This window comes from Drosophila innubila, assembly GCF_004354385.1.
Source record: "Drosophila innubila isolate TH190305 chromosome 3R unlocalized genomic scaffold, UK_Dinn_1.0 2_E_3R, whole genome shotgun sequence".
Lineage (NCBI taxonomy): Eukaryota > Metazoa > Arthropoda > Insecta > Diptera > Drosophilidae > Drosophila > Drosophila innubila.
Window position 1 is genome coordinate 19,296,295 of NW_022995380.1, and position 18,640 is coordinate 19,314,934.

Consider the following 18,640-nt stretch of genomic DNA (forward strand, 5'->3'; position numbering starts at 1 on the left):
CCCGCTTGCAAATATTGACAATTCGAAATCGAAAGTCGAACCAACGCGATCACTTTAAAAAAAAAATCCTTAAATATGAACTTTCTTATTTTATTAACCACTTTGTTGGTCGTTTCACTTTGTGGAGCACGCGAACTTGGACTTGGCCAGAGGACAGCAAGTCATCAACTGGATAAAGACGTAGTGCGTCCCGAGTCGCGAGTTGTGGGCGGTTCGGAGGCGCCACAGGCCTTTGCACCTTATCAGGTGTCCATTATGAACACCTTTGGCGAACACGTGTGCGGTGGCAGCATTATCGATAATGAGTGGATTCTCACAGCCGCCCATTGTCTGGAATGGCCCATACAGTACCTCAAAATTGTCACCGGCAGCAATGACTACACGAAACCTGGAGCGGAGTATCTTGTGGATGCGGCCAAGAAACATTGCGATCACGATAAGCCAGCCTATCACAATGACATAGCGCTAATCCATGTAGCCACGCCCATTGTCTACAATGAGCGCACACAGCCCATTAAGATGGCCACAAAGGACTATTTGAAGGGAGGTGACAAGGTCACCCTAACCGGCTGGGGCAGCACCAAGGCCTGGGGTCGCTATGTCACCCAACTGCAGAAGATCGACCTTGCCTTCCTGGAGCACAAGACGTGTGAGAAGAAGGTGCGTAATGCCAGCTGGCTGGGAGAGGGACACCTCTGCACCCTCACCAAGGAGGGCGAGGGATCCTGCCACGGCGACTCCGGCGGTCCGCTTGTCGATGGCAATCAGACGCTCGTCGGCGTCGTCAACTGGGGAGAAGCCTGTGCCCTCGGATATCCGGATGTATTCGCCTCAGTTCAATATTATCAGCCCTGGATCACCAAAATGATGACAGCTCAGGGAAAAGCTTGCTAAAGTCCAAAGATCTTTTATAAAGGATGAAAGGATCACAAAACTGAGGACACCATAGATCTATCACAAGAATAATGACACCAAAGAAACAGATCTTGAAACAAAAGCACAATGATCAAAGAACAAAAGCCATAACGAACAAAACCCATATTTATCATATAATTATAAAATAGTTTATAGTCCATATAATTTTATCAGAAAAACAAATAGTATATCAAGCAAATATAAAATATTTACGAGCATCAATTGTGGCCTACAATTAAAGGCTGTGTTTTTTTAATAATTCAGTTCTATATATCCAGAAACAAAACCAAAAAAGAAGAAATTACACACATTATAACACCAAAAAAACAGAATCTACAAACGTAGATATAGAAAACCAAAGAAATACCCAACGAACTAAAATTATATCTTAAAACATGGTATACGGAGTTCAGTCCATATATTTTTATCAGAAGAACAAATATACTTATAGCACAATATATTGCAAATATAAAATATTTATGAGCATTAATAATGGCCTCCAATTTGAGGCAGCGTTCCTGTAATTTTTTAAGGAGCTCCTTTAAAGGTATAAAAACAAAAAAAAAGGCACTCACAAGTTTTTATACTGCAGGATACAATAAACCACAATGTAAAGAACATTGAATCACATACATCAAAGGATCCAATAAATTTCAAGAAACAATAGCAGTCTAATACAATAAAAAAGAAAGAAAAAAATCTAGTCCATATAGTTTTTATCAGAAATTCCATATTCAAAATATTTATAACGTCCAATTGCAGGCAATGTATCCATAATATATTTATCACTTTATTCGCTTGTTATTTAATGAGTACAAAAGCGGCTTCTTCTTACCAAAAAAAAAAAAGTGATAGTCAACTAGTCAGGTGAGTCATAAAAGTTAGTGTCCAATCGCATGAGTCTCTGTTTATAATTAGCCAAGTCGGCTGATAAGCCTGCGTCTAAACTTATTATGGCAAGAAATAAGGAATGGATTATCTATTTATATCAAAATGAAATGCCGATTTGGCAAACAAAAAATAAGGTGAATAATTACTTTTATTTATAAATAAATTAATTAGCAAATAAACAGATAAACGATATTTTATTAAAATTCCAAATTGGTTTGCACTTTAACTCTCTCTGTTTTGGAAGCTTGAATCACAGCAAGCAGTGTGAATAAAAACTTCAAGTTGTCATAACTTTATCAAATCTCATCTAATATTCTTACCAAATGTCACTTTTATCATTACTTGGCCTGTAGTTTTATTCTGCAGCAAAATAAATATTTCCGTTTTTTCTATTGCCAAGTTAAGTTCAGTTTTCCTTTGACCTTCTTCCAAAACTTCAAACTGTCATAACTTTGTCAAATCTTAACCGATTTCCTTGCGGAATGTCAATTTTATCATTAATTGACCTCCAATTTATTTCTGCGTTAAAAATTGAATATCGAAATTTTTTCCGTCATGTAAATTTTTTCAATTTCCAAGTTTAGTTTAGTTTTCCTTTGACACTTTTTCCAAAACTTCAATCTCTCATAACTTTGTCAAATCTTAACCGATTTCCGTGCGGATTGTCAATTTTATCAATATTTGGCCTCTAACTTGATTCTGCATCAAAATTTACATACTTTCTTCTTGATGTATAAAATTACCCGGATGTTTGCTAATAATTTCAATATCAACTTGCCTTCATTTCCCTTGTTATGACCAAGAACTTTTAAACAAGCTAGACAAAAAAAAGAAAACAAAGTGAAGTTATCTTTAGTAGATTGTGTGTAAGTCTATTAATTCCTCATTGCACAGCTTGAGTTGAGTTCTGTTGAGTACGCTCCTTATCAATATAGACCTTCTGCTGAAGTGCTGTGATTGGCAATACGGAGCCCCTACAGAGTGAGTTTGTTTGGTAACAACGTGTCTGGCATACGAAATGACTGAGAATTGCAAGCCAATAAAAGGCAACAGAATGTGGCAAGTAGATTACAGTCACTCACAATGTTGCTATTGCTACTGTCGATCTCTGTTGTGGCTGGTGAGGTGCTCGACCAGGTGCTGTATCCACCCCAATATACCACACAACGCATTGTGGGCGGCGAGGATGCACCCGAGGGCATGGCTCCTTATCAAATCTCGCTGCAGGGCAGGAATGGACAGCACTCCTGCGGAGGAGCCATCATTGATGAACGTTGGATTCTCACGGCGGCACACTGCATCCATGGCAAGTCACCGGAGGTGTTTAGAGTACTCACGGGCACCCAGGATCTGCAGCAGAACGTGTCCAAATACTATTATCTGGACAGAATTGTCGAGCATTGCAATTATGAGCCTCGCAAGTATCGCAATGATATTGCCCTGCTTCATCTGAATGAATCGATTGTGTTTGACAATGCCACACAGCGTGTGGAACTCGATCATGAGCCTTTGGTCGCTGGCGACTGGTTGCTCCTCACCGGCTGGGGCACCTTATCCTTAGGTGGAGAAGTTCCCGCCAAACTGCAACGCCTGGAGGTGGAATATGTTCCCTTTGAGCAGTGCCGAGAGGCGCATGGCAACAGCACCAATGTGGACATCGGTCACGTCTGCACCTACAACGACAAGGGACGTGGAGCCTGTCACGGCGACTCTGGCGGCCCATTGGTGCACAATGGCAAGCTGGTGGCCCTGGTCAACTGGGGCATGCCCTGTGCCAGAGGAAAACCCGATGCCAGCGCCAGCATCGCCTACTATCATGACTTTATTCGCACTCACCTCAGCTTAAGTGAGGCGGAAGCTGAAGAAGAGGCTGAGGCTGAGACCAGGGATAAGGCCAACAACCACTCCCATTGCAACTGAATCTCAAAGGTCACTTTAAACTAAATCAAAGTTAAATAAACTTTCACAAAATACAACTACTTTGATTTTTGAGCCCTTTAAATTTTTGAATTGTTGCATTTTTTATTAAATTCCTATAGAAAGTTTTCAAACATTAATCCTGTAAAAAAAACCTGAGTTTCTTTTATTTTTTTCTTAATTAAAATTTCTCATCAAATTTGTATTTCTTAACGTTATTAACATGGTAAACAGGGAATATTCCAAATTGAATTTAATCATATTTTAAAAAGACCAAAAATATTATAATTTATGTTATGAAAGAAAAATTAATTGTTTTTACTTAAATATGATAAAATAAATAATATTTTCCTATTATAAATCCAAATAACTTATAATGAAATTATAATTTAGTATCAATGGTCATTTTAAATCATATTCAAAAGTTAATAAGCTCAAAACAATAATTTTTCATAAAAAAAATAGTATATCTTGAAGTTTTTCACTCACCTATTATTATTTTATTTTTGTGCTTAGTATTTTAAAACTCATAGCTCTCTGTGTTGGAAAATAAATAGAAGCAAAACCGATAGTTAGAAAGATTAATAGTTCAAATTTCTGCAATAAAAATTTATCAGCTGAAATCCAATTTAAGTCCATTAACCATAGTCCTCAAAAAAATTTAAAAAAAAAAACGGCGTTAGTCCGTTAGTCTACTTAGTCGCCGTTCTGCTGAGGATTCAAGCAATCAATGCTGAATGATGCTCATTCCAATAATAAATACAACACAGATTATTTCAATTACAATGTTGAACCTTTAATACAGACTTGATTCAAATTGACAGTAATTACAATCTATAAATTCACTTATAAACTTAGACAACAAGGATATGCGAGTTCATTCTAACTAAGAAAGATTTGATGTGATGTGAGCAATGAAGATACGAGTATTCTAGTATTGATTGGCGGGCAGATATTGATTGCTAACTGGGCCATTACCAGTGCTATGACCATGACCATGGACATCAAAGGAACCATCAATATTCTGCTGCTGCTGCTGTTGTTCCTCTTCCTCCTCCTCGGGTGCATCAAGAGATCCCACAACAGAGGTTATGGGAGCCAAGCCCTCATCGGTGATGGTGGAGGTGCCTCCCAGAGTATCGTACTGAGATTGAATCTGTCGCTGGGCATTGAGCGCCTCCTCCGGCGTGCGGTACTTGATGAAGAACACCTCGGGCTTGTTGATCTGCTGTGGCGCCTCGGCAATTGCGTCCTGCAGGTCAGAAGCGGTTGTCTTCTTGGCCAGCACATAGACCACGGTCTTCTCCTGCTTCAGGGTCTTGGCCAGATTCAAAGCTGCCGCCCGATTCGTTTGAGCCGGAGTCTTCACAAAGAGCACATTGTAGTGATTTCTTGGCTGCTGATTCAACTGCTGCAGCTCATCCTGGATCTCATCCTCCGACTCCTCGGGCGCGGAGTGAATGAAGAAGTTCTTGGTGACAATGGGTCTCTTTGGAATGCGGACACGTGGACGAGCACGACGTTGTTGTTGTTGCAGTGGAGCTGTCTGGAAATTGACTGGGAATCCAGAGGGCATCGGGAAGGAGGCGGTGACAATGCGAGGTTGCTGTTGTTGTTGTTGCTGTTGGCCATGATGTGATTGTGACTGGTATTGGCCAACAGGTGGCAGGTAAGGCAGTGGCACGGACAGAGGTGGCAACACCGGATGCGATGATTGCTGCAACTGTTGTTGTTGCTGCTGCAGCTGCTGATTAAGCAAATGTGCCACAACAGTCGGTTGTTGTTGTTGTTGCTGTGGTTGTTGCTGCTGCTGTTGCACGCGGTAGTTGTAACCCTGCTGTGTTAGACTGATATCAGCATGGGCCAACGCCAAAGCGCCCATAAGTAGAGTCTAAAATACAGATTTGATAATAATATTAAAAATAAATTATTGTCACTGATAATCCGTTTGTATAGTATCCATTTGAAATTAATCCTTGTTAACGCACCACAAATATTTTCATGCTGTTGCCTAGGCTGGAACTTCTTCTGTTTCTTCAGTTAGCTGAACTTGCTTTAAGCCCGCTGTGTGTCAAGTGGTTGTGATGTTAGGTCAATCAACGACCTGGCCTTTTATACCGAATTTAGTGCGTGGTCGCAACTTGTTTATAATCGGAAACTAATAATGAAACAACAGCAACAGCAGCTGCCGCCTAACAATAACAACAAATTGTTGCAACAAATTCATTTGCATGGCAAAGTCGCAGATACAGATAAAGTTGAAGATGAAGATGAAGACGAAGATGAAGATACTGAAACAGTTTGTGGGGTGGCAAGTGGAATTGGGCTTTTGTTACGCCTCAAGACAGTCTATTGTTTAGGCCAATAAAACAACTTGGCAATTTTGACACACTAACCAAGTTGACTTCAATTCAAATCGTGTCATTTTATACACTTTCTGGGAGCAGAGAAAAAAAAACAACAAAATAGCAAATATTTTAAAACCTAATTATAATATGAAGAGTTTTTCTAAATTAAAAAGAAAAATCATAATTAAGTTGAGCTGTAATTTTTTCAAGGATCACCATAGTTTCATACATAATAATTTTTTAAATTGAATTTTTCTTTATCTAGATTATTGTAGCTTACAAAAATCTTTAATTACTTACTTTACTTTAATTTTTTTTTAAATTCATACATTTTATAGAAATTTTAATATTACAATTATTCTAATTCTAATATCTACTAAAAATGTTAATATTTTATTTTAATTTATTTTAATTGGTAAGTGTATTTGTCTTACGACTTCTTATTTTTATTTTATTTTTTTGATTTAATTTTCTCTTGTGTTGCCAATTTTAGCAACTGAGTGTGACCAAAAAATAATTAGTTTAAGATAAGCATAGATCCGAAATTAGCATTATTTTGTATGCCTACAAAGCAAATACTTGCCGTGAAACAAATAATTATCAATTTTTTAATTATGATTATCATTTTTAATCAGAGTAAAACAGAGAGAAAACACACAAGATACAAGTGTCAACAAAGTCGTAATATAACAAAAACTTCGCAAGATCATCATTTGATTTGCTGTCTAAATTTTGCAGTCAAATTGAATGAAGTTACTCATATTTGCATATCGAATAATATGAACGAGGTTACAATCGATTACAATCGTTTTCTATGCACTTTTGTCAGTCCAGATCTATTGTCTGTGGTTTATTGCAAACAAACTTGAACTATAAAATGCAAATGGAAATTTGGACTGTTTGTATACTAGTGATGGGCACTGTAAAGAGGAGGGAAGTCAAGGTCTAGCTGCATATTGTGTATACGCAGGGTGTAAATATTGTGCTATACATCGCCAAATTGATACAAATACTCATATATATACATATATTATATGTATACATTTATATAGATAATCAGAGTCAGCCATTAGTCAGTTGCGATATACAAAAGTGAAGGTAAATCACTTAGTCAATTTGAAAGCTCTAATTTTCATGGAATTGTTTATTGTATTTTATTTATTTTATTTTTTTTGAGGCTGATATTTTGCGCTGGTTACGCGTTGGCTTTTTGAGGGAAACCTTTGACAACGGAAATGAGTTGTCATAACAAGTATAACCAATTTAAAAAGATGCATTTGGAATGAATCCAGATTGGATTTATCAACTTAATTGGATAGGCTGTTATAATGCAGCATTAAAACTACGACAAAAGTTGAGCCTACAACAAATTTATATGTAATCTAATTATGAAAGATAAATTTGTGCTATCCCACGATAAACTCTTAACAAATGCTCCCCTAGCATTAAATCGCTCAACTTATGCAAGTAATAAATGCAGTTCAACGCGGACTTGAACTTAGTGCATCTCATTAACAGAAGTTTGCACACAAATCAACCCAACAACCTTCAAAATTATAAAATCAACCCATATTTCTTGGGGCTGTCTCTTCAGGCAATCAAAGTCAAAGACAGAGACGAAGACGAAGAAAGAGCAATCGAGAAACAGGTTTCTCACTTTCTCACGCCAATTCCATGGCGTGACCAAAAAAGTAAAAAGTAGGGAGCGAAACTTGGCATTTCGTTTTATTTTAATTTTGTAAAATTAAATATGTGAAACAATATCCAAAATATCTGTGATGAACTTCCGCTAGAAATGTGTAAATTAAAGGGAGGGCTTTCAATAATGTATTTCAAGTATTATAACATATATAATAAAAATATATCCCAGCTCAACTGATACTTGCCTACATTTCGCAAATGTTAATGGGTTTTTTTAAGATAAATTTAATATGAAATACGGCAGTAGTATATTTAAAATGATATCTTTGCTAAAAAGTGAATGCTATGGAGAGGCATAAATTTGTATTTTGTAACACTTTTTTTTTGTAATTTATTAATTTATTGTAAAGCTAACGCTTCACACTGTCAGATTTTGACATTGGCTTTGTTTGTTTTGGTAGCTTAAATGTGGATTATAAGAGTCTGCATAACATTATAACCAGTTAAAAGACTAGGGAAGACATTTGATTAGGTGCTGGAATGACTAATGCACTTTTGATTATTGGCCTACAAATAATTTCAGATTAATTACAGTATACTTTTCATTGACAAATTACACAAAATGCTTATGCAAATGCTATTTAAAACGATGTCTTTTAAAATGTAGCAAAATACTTAAACTCAATTTTGAAAAGAAAAACGATCAACATTTGATTCGTCTTAAGCCCACATTTCGTATGAGACATAGTAAAAATTAATGAATGAAATCAAGTCGATTCAGTGTTTTATTACGCATAGGCATAAAAAAAAGTACCTAAGCTCTGTACATTCATCTGAAATCGTTCAATTTTTGATTTAAAATAAGTTACAAAAGATAAATAAAGTTTACTTTAATTTGTAAAATATTTCAAAAATTAAATGTTTTATTCAAGTAAACCATAAAAATGTTTATTCTCTTTAATTTATATAAAATATTTATTAAATAATAAGAGTGTAAACCAGAAATAGAGTCTTAGTTCTCACATTTTTGGACGTATCAGCATTACGGCTTTTTTAAGGGAGTAATTCCTAAGCCAAAAATCAGACCAAATGAAGCCCTTCTTAAAGGTGTTTTCGTTATATTTTCCAGACAAATTGCTGTAATAATTAAATTTGTTTAGTGAAGCTTTAACAATTCACATACCATCACTTTTGGTGAAAGGGGCTTCCTTCCCATTCACCCATTTATGGGGTCTGCCAATCTTCCAGATTAAAAATTTCATTAAGTAAATTAAAAATGTTTTTTATAATTTTGTTGCATACTTTCGGGCTGATTTACAATTTAGCAGTGCTGCCAACTTGTTTTAACAGTCATATCGCAACTAAAAACGGTTTTAAAGTTAGAATTTGAACATTTTTATTAGAATTTTGTAAAATTTTTGAATTTAGCTTAATTAAACTCTGTTACACAACTTCTCCCCCTGAGACAAAACGAGCTCTCATCATTTATAAAAAAGTTAACCTTTATTTTATCTAATTTTAAATGAATAATGTTAGCCAAATTGTTAAGTGGTTTTTCAAATTATTGCTATCAAACGAAAATAAAAGTGTTATTGCGGGCGTTTGCAGTTTGTGATCAGAAATAATAATACTGCTGCATTCTTTAAACATTGCATACTTTCAAGCTCAGTGCGATAGCTGCTCATCTCATTGGTTTTCCTACTTAAAATTCGAATTTCAATACTTATAAAAAATTAAATGCAAACCAAATATCTTTACAAATTACTATAAATTTATTAAATATCTATAATAATTTTACACTTTTAATACGCAATTAATTCTGTTTATAAAGCTCTATATAGATTGATATTGCATTTCTTAAGACACAACGCTGGTCATTTGATGCAATAAATTTTACCACATCAAATACCGATTAGGAATCAAAACGAAATCAATTGTGTAGCTGTAAACAAATCAAATAAATAGCACTGCAGCTAGGAATGATGTTATCTTTAATAATACTTGGACATTCAGTAATTGTCCATTAATAGTATTATCTGGAGAATTCTTGACCAGTTGACGCGTTCGCTAATTTCAACTGCTTATCAGTAATTTCGGTATTATATTTAACCATATTCTAGCAAGCAGGTGATTTTTGCAACGTGCTAACTCAATAATAATACTCATAAAATCCGCAGAACGCGTGCGACGTTCGAGGAATCAAATAAAGTGACCAATTGCCATAAACTGGTTAAAATATGAAGAACTACAGCTCACCAGCTATTATTAGATATGTATATTGGGGACTATTAATGCAATAAATGCCCAATATCAATCAGTTTGAACTTTATAAGGTCCAACAATTTGAACTTTAATCTAGCGGCGTCCTTTAAAGTTGACCACCCAAAGAAATGAAATACAAGAAATTCATATAAAAGTTTTATTATTAATTATGTAATTATGTATCGTAGAATAAATGGTGAGTGTTTTAAGGCACATGCTTTGAATGTCACACAAATTGACTAGTTGAATTTGTTATTTGAATTTCAAACACTGATTTCAAATAATGAGTATGTATAAATTGTCTGGTCTGGTCATTGCTCTCGTTCTTACAAAAAATCTTTAACTCTCCTCAGTTTAGATTGCGGTTAAAATTCGTTGTTGTATTCTTTGGTGTATCTATGGCTGTTATGGCTTTGTAGGGAACTACAGAAGATGTATCTTTTGGGCTGCGAGTCCGAGTAACAATGTTAGACTCAGGCCTAAAGTGGAAATTTGAGCTGATCCACCTCGTAATTGTTGTACTAAAACCACCGCACGATTGTTTTCACTTTGAATTTCACGATAATTGTTGTGCAATTGCTTTCCCTTGTCGTATTCAATCTCTTTGAACTCATTCACCTGATCCAGGGTAACTGGAAAGGTTTCAGTGAGCACAATCCAAGTGACGGCCTCGGCACAGGTGGGCGTGGTCAAGGAACCGGCATAGGTAAAATATGTCTCCACATTGGGTATCAAATCATCAACTGCCAGACTGTCGGCCACATGAACAGGTCGATTTTTATTCTCATAGCTCTTGATATCGGTCAGACTCTTGATGATGCTATCGATGGCCTCGTTGGGTGTATTGGACACATGATAAAGTACGGCTAATACTGTGATGCCATCCTTGAAATTGGCTGCCATTGTAATGTTGGGATAAATCGTATTGCGATGCACAATGTGCACTTCGAGGGGATAACGTATATCGTTGATTGTGTGCTCCGACCACCAATGCATGTGAATCTGTTCCACAACATAATCACTGCCAAGACCGCCTCCACTTAAAGTCAGATCGTGAGCAAAGCCCGAAAGTTGAACTAGAACCGAAATGGAAGAGATACAAGTTTAATGAGTAATCAGTTTGTCTTGCCCATTATAATACGTACTTGAGTGCCCATTGTTAATCATTTGAAGTGAACCTTGATGCTCATCGTAGTTCTCAAATCTCAGCGGATCGAATTCACCTTTGAGAGCGCCTTTGGCATGTAGATTGATGGGACTCTGTTTCTTGCCATTGTCGCACAGGCCGCCCCACTTTGGAAATGCTAAAAAAAAGAAAGGAAAAATATAGTAAAAGAAAGAGCTGATTAAAGAGCATTACAAAGTATAAAGCTCTTCGTTTGAGTCTAATTTGCATACACCGCAATTTGGCGCAATTTAAAATAAACAACAAATGGGATGACCACTTGACAATGATCGGCTGACTGACCCACTCACTACTACAAGCAGTTGATATAAATATATAATATATATACATATATACTCGTAGTCGTAGTCGGCGTTTATTAACTAATTTCAGCAAATAGACTTTAACGAGTTTTGAAATGGCAACTCTCGTAGATATTATTTTGATTGGCTTTACTTACGCTCATCCTGATTGTTATCCAGATCTGGGTAGCCCCAATCATGGGCAGCACTCAAAGCTACTGTGCTGCAGGCTGTAATAAAGCAATGTAAACATACAACAATAAATATTAAGTATACGCCGCATAAAAAGTTTTAATGCGCCCATTTGCCATGCGCTTAATGTGCTTATTTTTAAACTTCAACTTGACCGACATGTTATGTTAAATGTGGCAGTGTTCTTGGCCGTGAAAAAGGTACAAAATGTATACGGACAAAGAGAGAGGGCAAAACTACATAATAATGTTGAAATTGGCGTCTGTTTTGGCAACGTCAACAACCGCAGCACCTTGCACTTGACCTAGCCGGCAACATGCTAAAAATAAGCACTAAATTTATGAAGACCTGGCCAAGAATCAGATGACTGCTCACATAGACTGATCTGCGTCTCTGTCGTCATATACTCTCAGATATCTCAATTTAATTCAATGATCCCAATTCCATTGCAATTTAAATGTTTGAAGATTTTTTTCATATATCTCAGTTTAATTGATAATCATAATTCAATTGCAATTAAAATATTTGCATAACCAAAATGTTCATAAAAAAAACATATTTTGATTGCTTTCATTTCTATTTTTTTGGCCACAACTAAAAGCCTTTTGACAGCCAAACATCAAATATCAACTGATTTTATTTGTGAAAGCATTTCTTTTGTTTTCCCTCGAATTTCTTTCTTAAATCTTCATGTCACTTTTTACGATTCAGTTAAATGGAAAATATTTTGTAGTTCCATTAAATAATTGACCCATCAGCATAACTTTTAATTTGTGTTTAAATAGTCATTAATGGTTTTATAAAAGGCTCGTAAATGTATCCATAAATGCAAAAAAAAAAAAAAAATGAAAAAAGAACTATAAAAAATTCGCAATAATTTATTTTTTACGATTTGCTAAATCTTTGACATATTTATGCTACTTGCGTGACTTTCCCGCGACTTATCAGACAAATGCGAAATGACGACAGCAGCTGTTGGAAATTCGCGAATTATTCAGATTGATGGTCTTTAAATACGTACTATATTTGAAATATGCAAGAAAGTTGTCAGCAACATGTTTCACTGCTTATTTTTTTGCAAATTTCAAATATAAGTTCTATTATTATACAGTTCTTTGTATATTTAATGAGTTTTCTCTGTATCCAAGACACAATACATAATATTTCAATATACACAAAATAGACTAATTAAAAATTTAGTGGAATCAGGCAAGCTATTAAATTAAGAATTTCATTAAATATAATGCTTGCTGCTGTTTAATAAATGTTATATAAACCGAGTTAATTGCACAATTACTTGAATTGTATAAATAACAAATTTATATTTGGATATTTTGTTTTAAAGTGTCGAAGTTTTAATACTCTATCTTTATAATTCGAGACAGTTTATCGTTATGACGAATAATTTCATTAGCTTTAACATGTTGTATGACTAAGTTAGAACTTAATTGTGTATTTTCCCATAACAAATAAATAAGTAAAAATTAAAAAAAATCTAAATAATAATAGACTGTGAATATTTAACGATTTTTTGTTAGTTGAAATAAGATCTGTTTTTTAATTAGATTCAAATTATTTTATTTTCTTAATAATTGAATCAAGTGTCATTCAACTGATAGGGAAATGTAGAAAATCATATAGTTAATGCCAAGTGCTGTATGCTACATTGGGGCAGGTTGTAATTACAAGTACTAGCCAATATAAATATAATTAAATTTCACATGCAACGGGAGCTTATTAAAAGTTGAAGCTGTTAAAAGTGGGCTGCAATTAAGTTAACTTTGAGATATGTGTATACGAAGTCGGAGGGGTGTAACCATGCCGAGAGTGTTGAACAAAACTGCCAACAAAACGATAATTGCATTCTAGATTTTTAGATGCTGTAAAAAACACAATGTGAAAAATTGCACAAAACAAACAACTTTAATGCATACATGAGAGAAAAGCAAGTGAATTTTCTCAATTGATACGTGAATTCGAAAATGATTATCTATACTTTCAGTGCATTTGTCTTGACCATATAATGGAAAAATATTTGCTCGGTGTCAGCTGCCAGAGATGCATTGAAGTTACAGAGAATAAAAACTATTTAGACTATATACCCGACAGATGACAACGGAAATATGCGGCATGTTCAATTTGCCACCGAGTTTCGCTTTTGCTTTCATCATATTTTTCAGTATTGTGGCGTCTCGACATGTTCTGTTGTTTATTGCTGCATTTTTTGGCCAAGTCAGCGAAAAGTAATTGAAACATATTGCATACTCGTAAAAACCGTCTGAATTCATTCGCAAGATTTTCAGCTTTTTTGGAGGCCTTTCTGTAAAGTCACCCCGACGACACATTTTATTGGAGTCAATTTTTTGGTGATTTTCCATATTGTTAATTTATTTACATTTTATTATCCTAACAATAATCAAAGTTGTTCTCTGATAAACGATTTCGGGAGTGCGCTCGCTTTGTTTTATTTGATTATCATTCGAAAGTCGTGTGATAACGTCTAATGACGGTTGTATTCACCCACAGCGCTGGTCATGTGAATATGACAATGCAATTTGCGCTTTATTATAAAATTGCAGATAACTTAACATATGATCAGTTTATTGTTTTTACTCTAAATTATAAAATTTATTAAATATTTTTAATTATTTGATATTACGATCAATATGGTTCTATTCAACTGACTCAGGAGTGTGACGAAAACGTCAATTCACTAAACTGACTGCTTAGATTGATGTGAAGTGAACTTTATTTTGGCTTTTCCCCTACCCAGTTCTCAGATCTTATGAATTGAGTACCCCGGATTTTATGGCTGTGATTATGGATGATCGATAATAATGGCAATTTGAGGAAACTTTCCATTGACAAGTTGAGGATGGGCTGTTGACAACGCCTCGAGACCATATCAAAGAATTAAAGTGCAATAACAATAACTACAGTTATAAACAAAGAACACAGATAAGAGCGAAAGAAAGAATTGAGAGCAAACATAAGTAGTTCTTCATTCATTGTTGCTGATTGTGAATATATATCCCTCTGTAAATAAACAGCAATCGGAAACCGTTTAACATGACACTTCTGATAGGAAATATCATCGGGGGTCAATTATGTCAGATTTTTCACACGGTTTGTGGCATTTTTGAAATGCATTCAAGTTGAAATGCATTTCAAGTCTCGTCGCTTTGTATCTGCAATGTGACTAGACCAAGTCGAGATCTGATAATTAAACTACAACGCTTCAGTGGGTTTTAATGAAAAGCTATCAACATTCAGTTATCAGAGGAAGCACCTCGACAAAAAGCATTATAGAAGCCATCAGCTTGCTTCATTCCCAACTATCAAAGGAAACAATCAATTGACGTAGAGTCGCCCCACACACCATTGTTGTATAATCAGTAATAATAATATGACACGGGTATATATATTTGTTAAATATCTTAAGCCAAAATCACAGTTAATCTCTGGTACAAAAAAAAATACAAAAACTACTAGGAAACTCTACAGTTGAGCATACTCGACTGTAATAAATCCTGTTTTTAATTTTTTGCATGGGCATCCTAAGGCATCCTAAAATATTAAACATAAAATAATAATTAATATTGCTCTTCTAATTGGTTAAATTTTAAATTTGCAGTCCGGGAGAAGCTTAATCTGCTGTATATCTACATACTAGTCTGTCTATTATTTTTAGAAAATAAATATTCTTACTTACTTACTTACTTACTTTATAAGTACAGAGTCTAAAAATGCCCAGAAGCTCTCACTAACTCTATCTTTTGGTGTTACTGTTATTGTTATGGCTTTTGTTATCGTAATGGGTTTTTGTGTGAGGCTCTGTTATTAAGTTTTATTGTTGCAAATCGAATCTCTTAAAATAATTGTTTAATATGTACTTAAGCATGCCTTAGGCTGGCTTATCACAAATTTACAAAGGGTTTTGCTGCCCTTATCAATGATTTGTGAATTCGATCTAAATCATACTAATTGCTATATAACTCGATTCCATTTTATTATCGACTAAATACACACTGATCGCATGCTGCATCAGCAGTTTGCTCTGCGAGTTTTACGACCCCCGAGTTTAATATAAGTATATTTAACTACTGTGACCTTATCATCATGTGGTTAGTCCCATGGGTGCATTAGGGTGCGACTGTTTACCAGATTTGCCAGGCGCCGATGAGTCAAGGGTCTGTAATATTGGGGTTATTGACACAATCTGCACATATATGGTATTTGTTCTTGGCCTTAACATAATTGAGTCTATTGGTAATAATTGTTTTCCAAAAATTTACTAATGATTGCCGTGTGTGATTCATGAACTCCGTGTACTCTAAGGTACTCCAATAGTCTATATGAGTCGACACTTTTATCAAAGTTATCATGACTTTGAGTATGTGTTAAGGTTTCTTAATGAGCCAAGTGATAGCTAGCTTCATAGCATGAGCCATTTAATGTCGTACAAAGTTCCAAAAAGAAAAATTCCCCAAATTTTATTGAGATCGAAATTGGGATAAGCACATGTAACTGATCTGATATACGATTACTTTTCGACGAGTCATAGTGAATTTATTGATGAAAACTTTCCTATGACCTTAACAGCATTATATAATATTGTTTTGATACAGGAATTTTATTTTGCGCTGAGTTAATTGACAATATAATGAAATGCTCAATATAAATTAAAAAAATTGTATATTTTAGTTTTGTGAACCTTGTGAACTTGCTGTAACTAAAAAAGTTAATTATGAATTAATTGAAACTAATTCTGAATAAGTATTTAATTTATATTAAAAATTTTTAAGTTTTTTATAGAAATGAGTTCTGAATAAATAATTTATTTTTTAGAAAATCAGATTGCTTTCATGCATTCATTCATTCTGAAGCAGTACAATATTATTTTTGATTTTTTTTTTTCAAATTTTGATGTTGTACAGATACAAGACATGATTTTAGTGAGATTTTATCTACATATTTATATGTTAATTTTGCTTGTCTTTAGAAAATATTTTCAATGAAGCAAATCTTAGCAACAGTTCAAAAATATGGTGCGAATTGTGTAGCCGAATTGAAATCAAGAATTGTTTGCAGTTTGTAGAAGAAATGGCACGTTGAGTGCGAAATATTTAACGTGGGATCTATAAAAGCATTTTAAGCAGGCTACGAAGCAAAACGTGACTACTCGTCTTTTATTGGTGGAGAAGCTTATATTACAAATCCTAAGAATGTGTAGGTTTAAATACATATAACATAAGTACTTGTACTTCCAAAGCGTCTTACAAGTACATGCCAACAAGTTGATAAAGAAATTGTACCGATAATCACATTTAGGTAGGCTTAAGTAATTAGTACTGATTCAGACAGACTGTCAGGTAATCAAAAGCACACTTTTCTTATATAAATTACAAAAATATTGAAGAACTATTTACCTAATACTATGAATAGCAAATGCATGTTGAAATGCTTGCAAAATAACTTTTCAAAGAAACGATTGATTTTTTATCACTTGTATTAATTATCACTTTTATTAAACACTAGCCAGTAAGGACTCGGAACCTTGGCGAGCTCAATGACAACTCCATAAATTTGAAATAGAACCCTCGTCTTTTATAACCAAAGTGAACCACACCGAACCGAACCCAAACGAATCATTTGACGAAGAACAGTCGCAGAACCCGCAGTCCACAGCACAGAATGATTACTGAATGCGGTACGAGCATCAAGCGAATAAGTGCGCACATAGATACACACACTCACACACACACTTGCATACACACACACACTTGCATATTGTACAGAGAGACGGTAAGAATTGAATTGAATGATGGCAGAAGCACACAGGTTTTTTTTTGTTCGTAGGTTTTATGCACTCGCATTCTCTTACGCTCTCTTGCTCTTCCACTCTCTTTCTGTCTCTCTGTCAGCAGTCAAGTGACAACAAAATGGAGCTGATTAAACGATTGCAACAACAACAGCAATAGGTGAGCCGAAGTTTGCCGAGTGAATTGCAATGTTCCGAATGTTAGAAGCGACTCGCTGCCCACGCTGCCGACTGAGGCTGTCGACGCAGCTGATTAATTGATAAGCAAGCGGAAGAACGGAAAATGAGCGTAACGTAGTAGAAAGTAGTAGTTACTGACGATCACTGACAGCTGCTGGAGATAGAAAGATACACAGATAGAAAGAGACAGTTTGAAAGAGAGAGCAAAAATGGCGCGTGCCTCACACACAAGCAATTTTTACAACGCGAGCAACGCCGGAAGTGACGTAGTGGCAATTGAATTGAATTTTCTATTAAGCTACTTATTCACACAAAAATATTTTAGGGCATATTTCCAAAATAAGTTTAAATTGCTAAAATGCAAGTGAGATACAAATTTAAATCACTTACAAAGAAAATTAAATTTTAAGTTTAATATGATATTAAATCAAAAGGAAATTAAATTAAATGCAAACTAAGTTTTATTAATTTAACAATTTTCTGTAGCTATAATTTATCCACATAAGAAATAATTAATATATTCGTTGTGGCTGATCGAGGGAGAATAGAGTAAGCATAAATAAACATAAATCCATATAATTCTGAGCAGCAGTTGAGTACGATTTCTTAATTGGATTTGGTATATTAATAATTGACGGGTCAAGTCGCAAACTTCGTCGTCGCCTCATCATTGTTGTATCCCAATTGTTGCACCCACATGCAGAAAGAAGCACTAATTGATGAGGCAAATTTTCTAGTCACAGCCTATGGGCGTGTCGCTGCTCTCTCTCACTCTCTTCCTCTCTCCTGCTTCCCTCCCTCTTTCACTCGACTGTCGACGGCGCGTCGTTAAACTGCAGTTAATACTCGGACATAACAAAAGTCAATGTCAAACTGCTGCCGTTTGTTTGTTTGTTGTTTTGCACCGTTGCCGACAGCCTAATGATGTCTATACATGTGTGTGTGTGTGTGTGTGTGTGTGTGTATGTGTTGTCAGCTACGTTTGCTTGTGTGTAAATCAAAATGC

General features: G+C 35.0%; 4 protein-coding genes across 4 annotated transcripts; 2 read left to right on the forward strand and 2 right to left on the reverse strand.

Moving 5' to 3' along the window:
• Nucleotides 1-13: 13 nt before the first annotated feature.
• LOC117790024 (chymotrypsin-1) lies at nt 14-1,134 on the forward strand. The gene is made up of 2 exons (XM_034629261.1): nt 14-918; nt 950-1,134. The coding sequence occupies exon 1, from the start codon at nt 76-78 to the stop codon at nt 892-894; it is 819 nt and encodes a 272-aa protein (XP_034485152.1). The 5' UTR covers nt 14-75; the 3' UTR covers nt 895-918; nt 950-1,134.
• A 1,755-nt stretch (nt 1,135-2,889) lies between these two features.
• LOC117792819 (chymotrypsin-2) lies at nt 2,890-3,779 on the forward strand. Its single transcript, XM_034633101.1, has one exon. It carries the CDS (start codon nt 2,890-2,892, stop codon nt 3,724-3,726), a length of 837 nt encoding a protein of 278 aa, XP_034488992.1. The 3' UTR covers nt 3,727-3,779.
• Nucleotides 3,780-4,498: 719 nt separating this feature from the next.
• Nucleotides 4,499-5,726, reverse strand: LOC117792070 (putative uncharacterized protein DDB_G0271606). Its single transcript, XM_034632029.1, has 2 exons — nt 5,712-5,726; nt 4,499-5,614 (listed from the first exon to the last, which is right to left on the reverse strand). The coding sequence occupies exons 1-2, from the start codon at nt 5,724-5,726 to the stop codon at nt 4,655-4,657; spliced, it is 975 nt and encodes a 324-aa protein (XP_034487920.1). The 3' UTR covers nt 4,499-4,654.
• Nucleotides 5,727-10,117: 4,391 nt separating this feature from the next.
• Nucleotides 10,118-17,292, reverse strand: LOC117790128 (carbonic anhydrase 2). The gene is made up of 4 exons (XM_034629419.1): nt 17,063-17,292; nt 11,600-11,671; nt 11,120-11,278; nt 10,118-11,050 (listed from the first exon to the last, which is right to left on the reverse strand). Exons 1-4 carry the CDS (start codon nt 17,085-17,087, stop codon nt 10,398-10,400), a joined length of 909 nt encoding a protein of 302 aa, XP_034485310.1. The 5' UTR covers nt 17,088-17,292; the 3' UTR covers nt 10,118-10,397.
• Between the last annotated feature and the right edge of the window lie 1,348 nt (nt 17,293-18,640).

Excerpts from the sequence above, each read along its gene's own strand:
- LOC117790128 (XM_034629419.1), bottom strand. The coding sequence starts at position 17,087 with ATGCATTTGCTATTCATAGTATTAG. Across the intron at positions 11,672-17,062 it reads TTTGCTATTCATAGTATTAG|CCTGCAGCACAGTAGCTTTG; the intron begins GTAAATAGTTCT and ends GCTTTATTACAG. Across the intron at positions 11,279-11,599 it reads GGATAACAATCAGGATGAGC|CATTTCCAAAGTGGGGCGGC; the intron begins GTAAGTAAAGCC and ends TCTTTTTTTTAG.
- LOC117792819 (XM_034633101.1), top strand. The coding sequence starts at position 2,890 with ATGTTGCTATTGCTACTGTCGATCTCTGTTGTGGCTGGTGAGGTGCTC.
- LOC117790024 (XM_034629261.1), top strand. The coding sequence starts at position 76 with ATGAACTTTCTTATTTTATTAACCACTTTGTTGGTCGTTTCACTTTGT.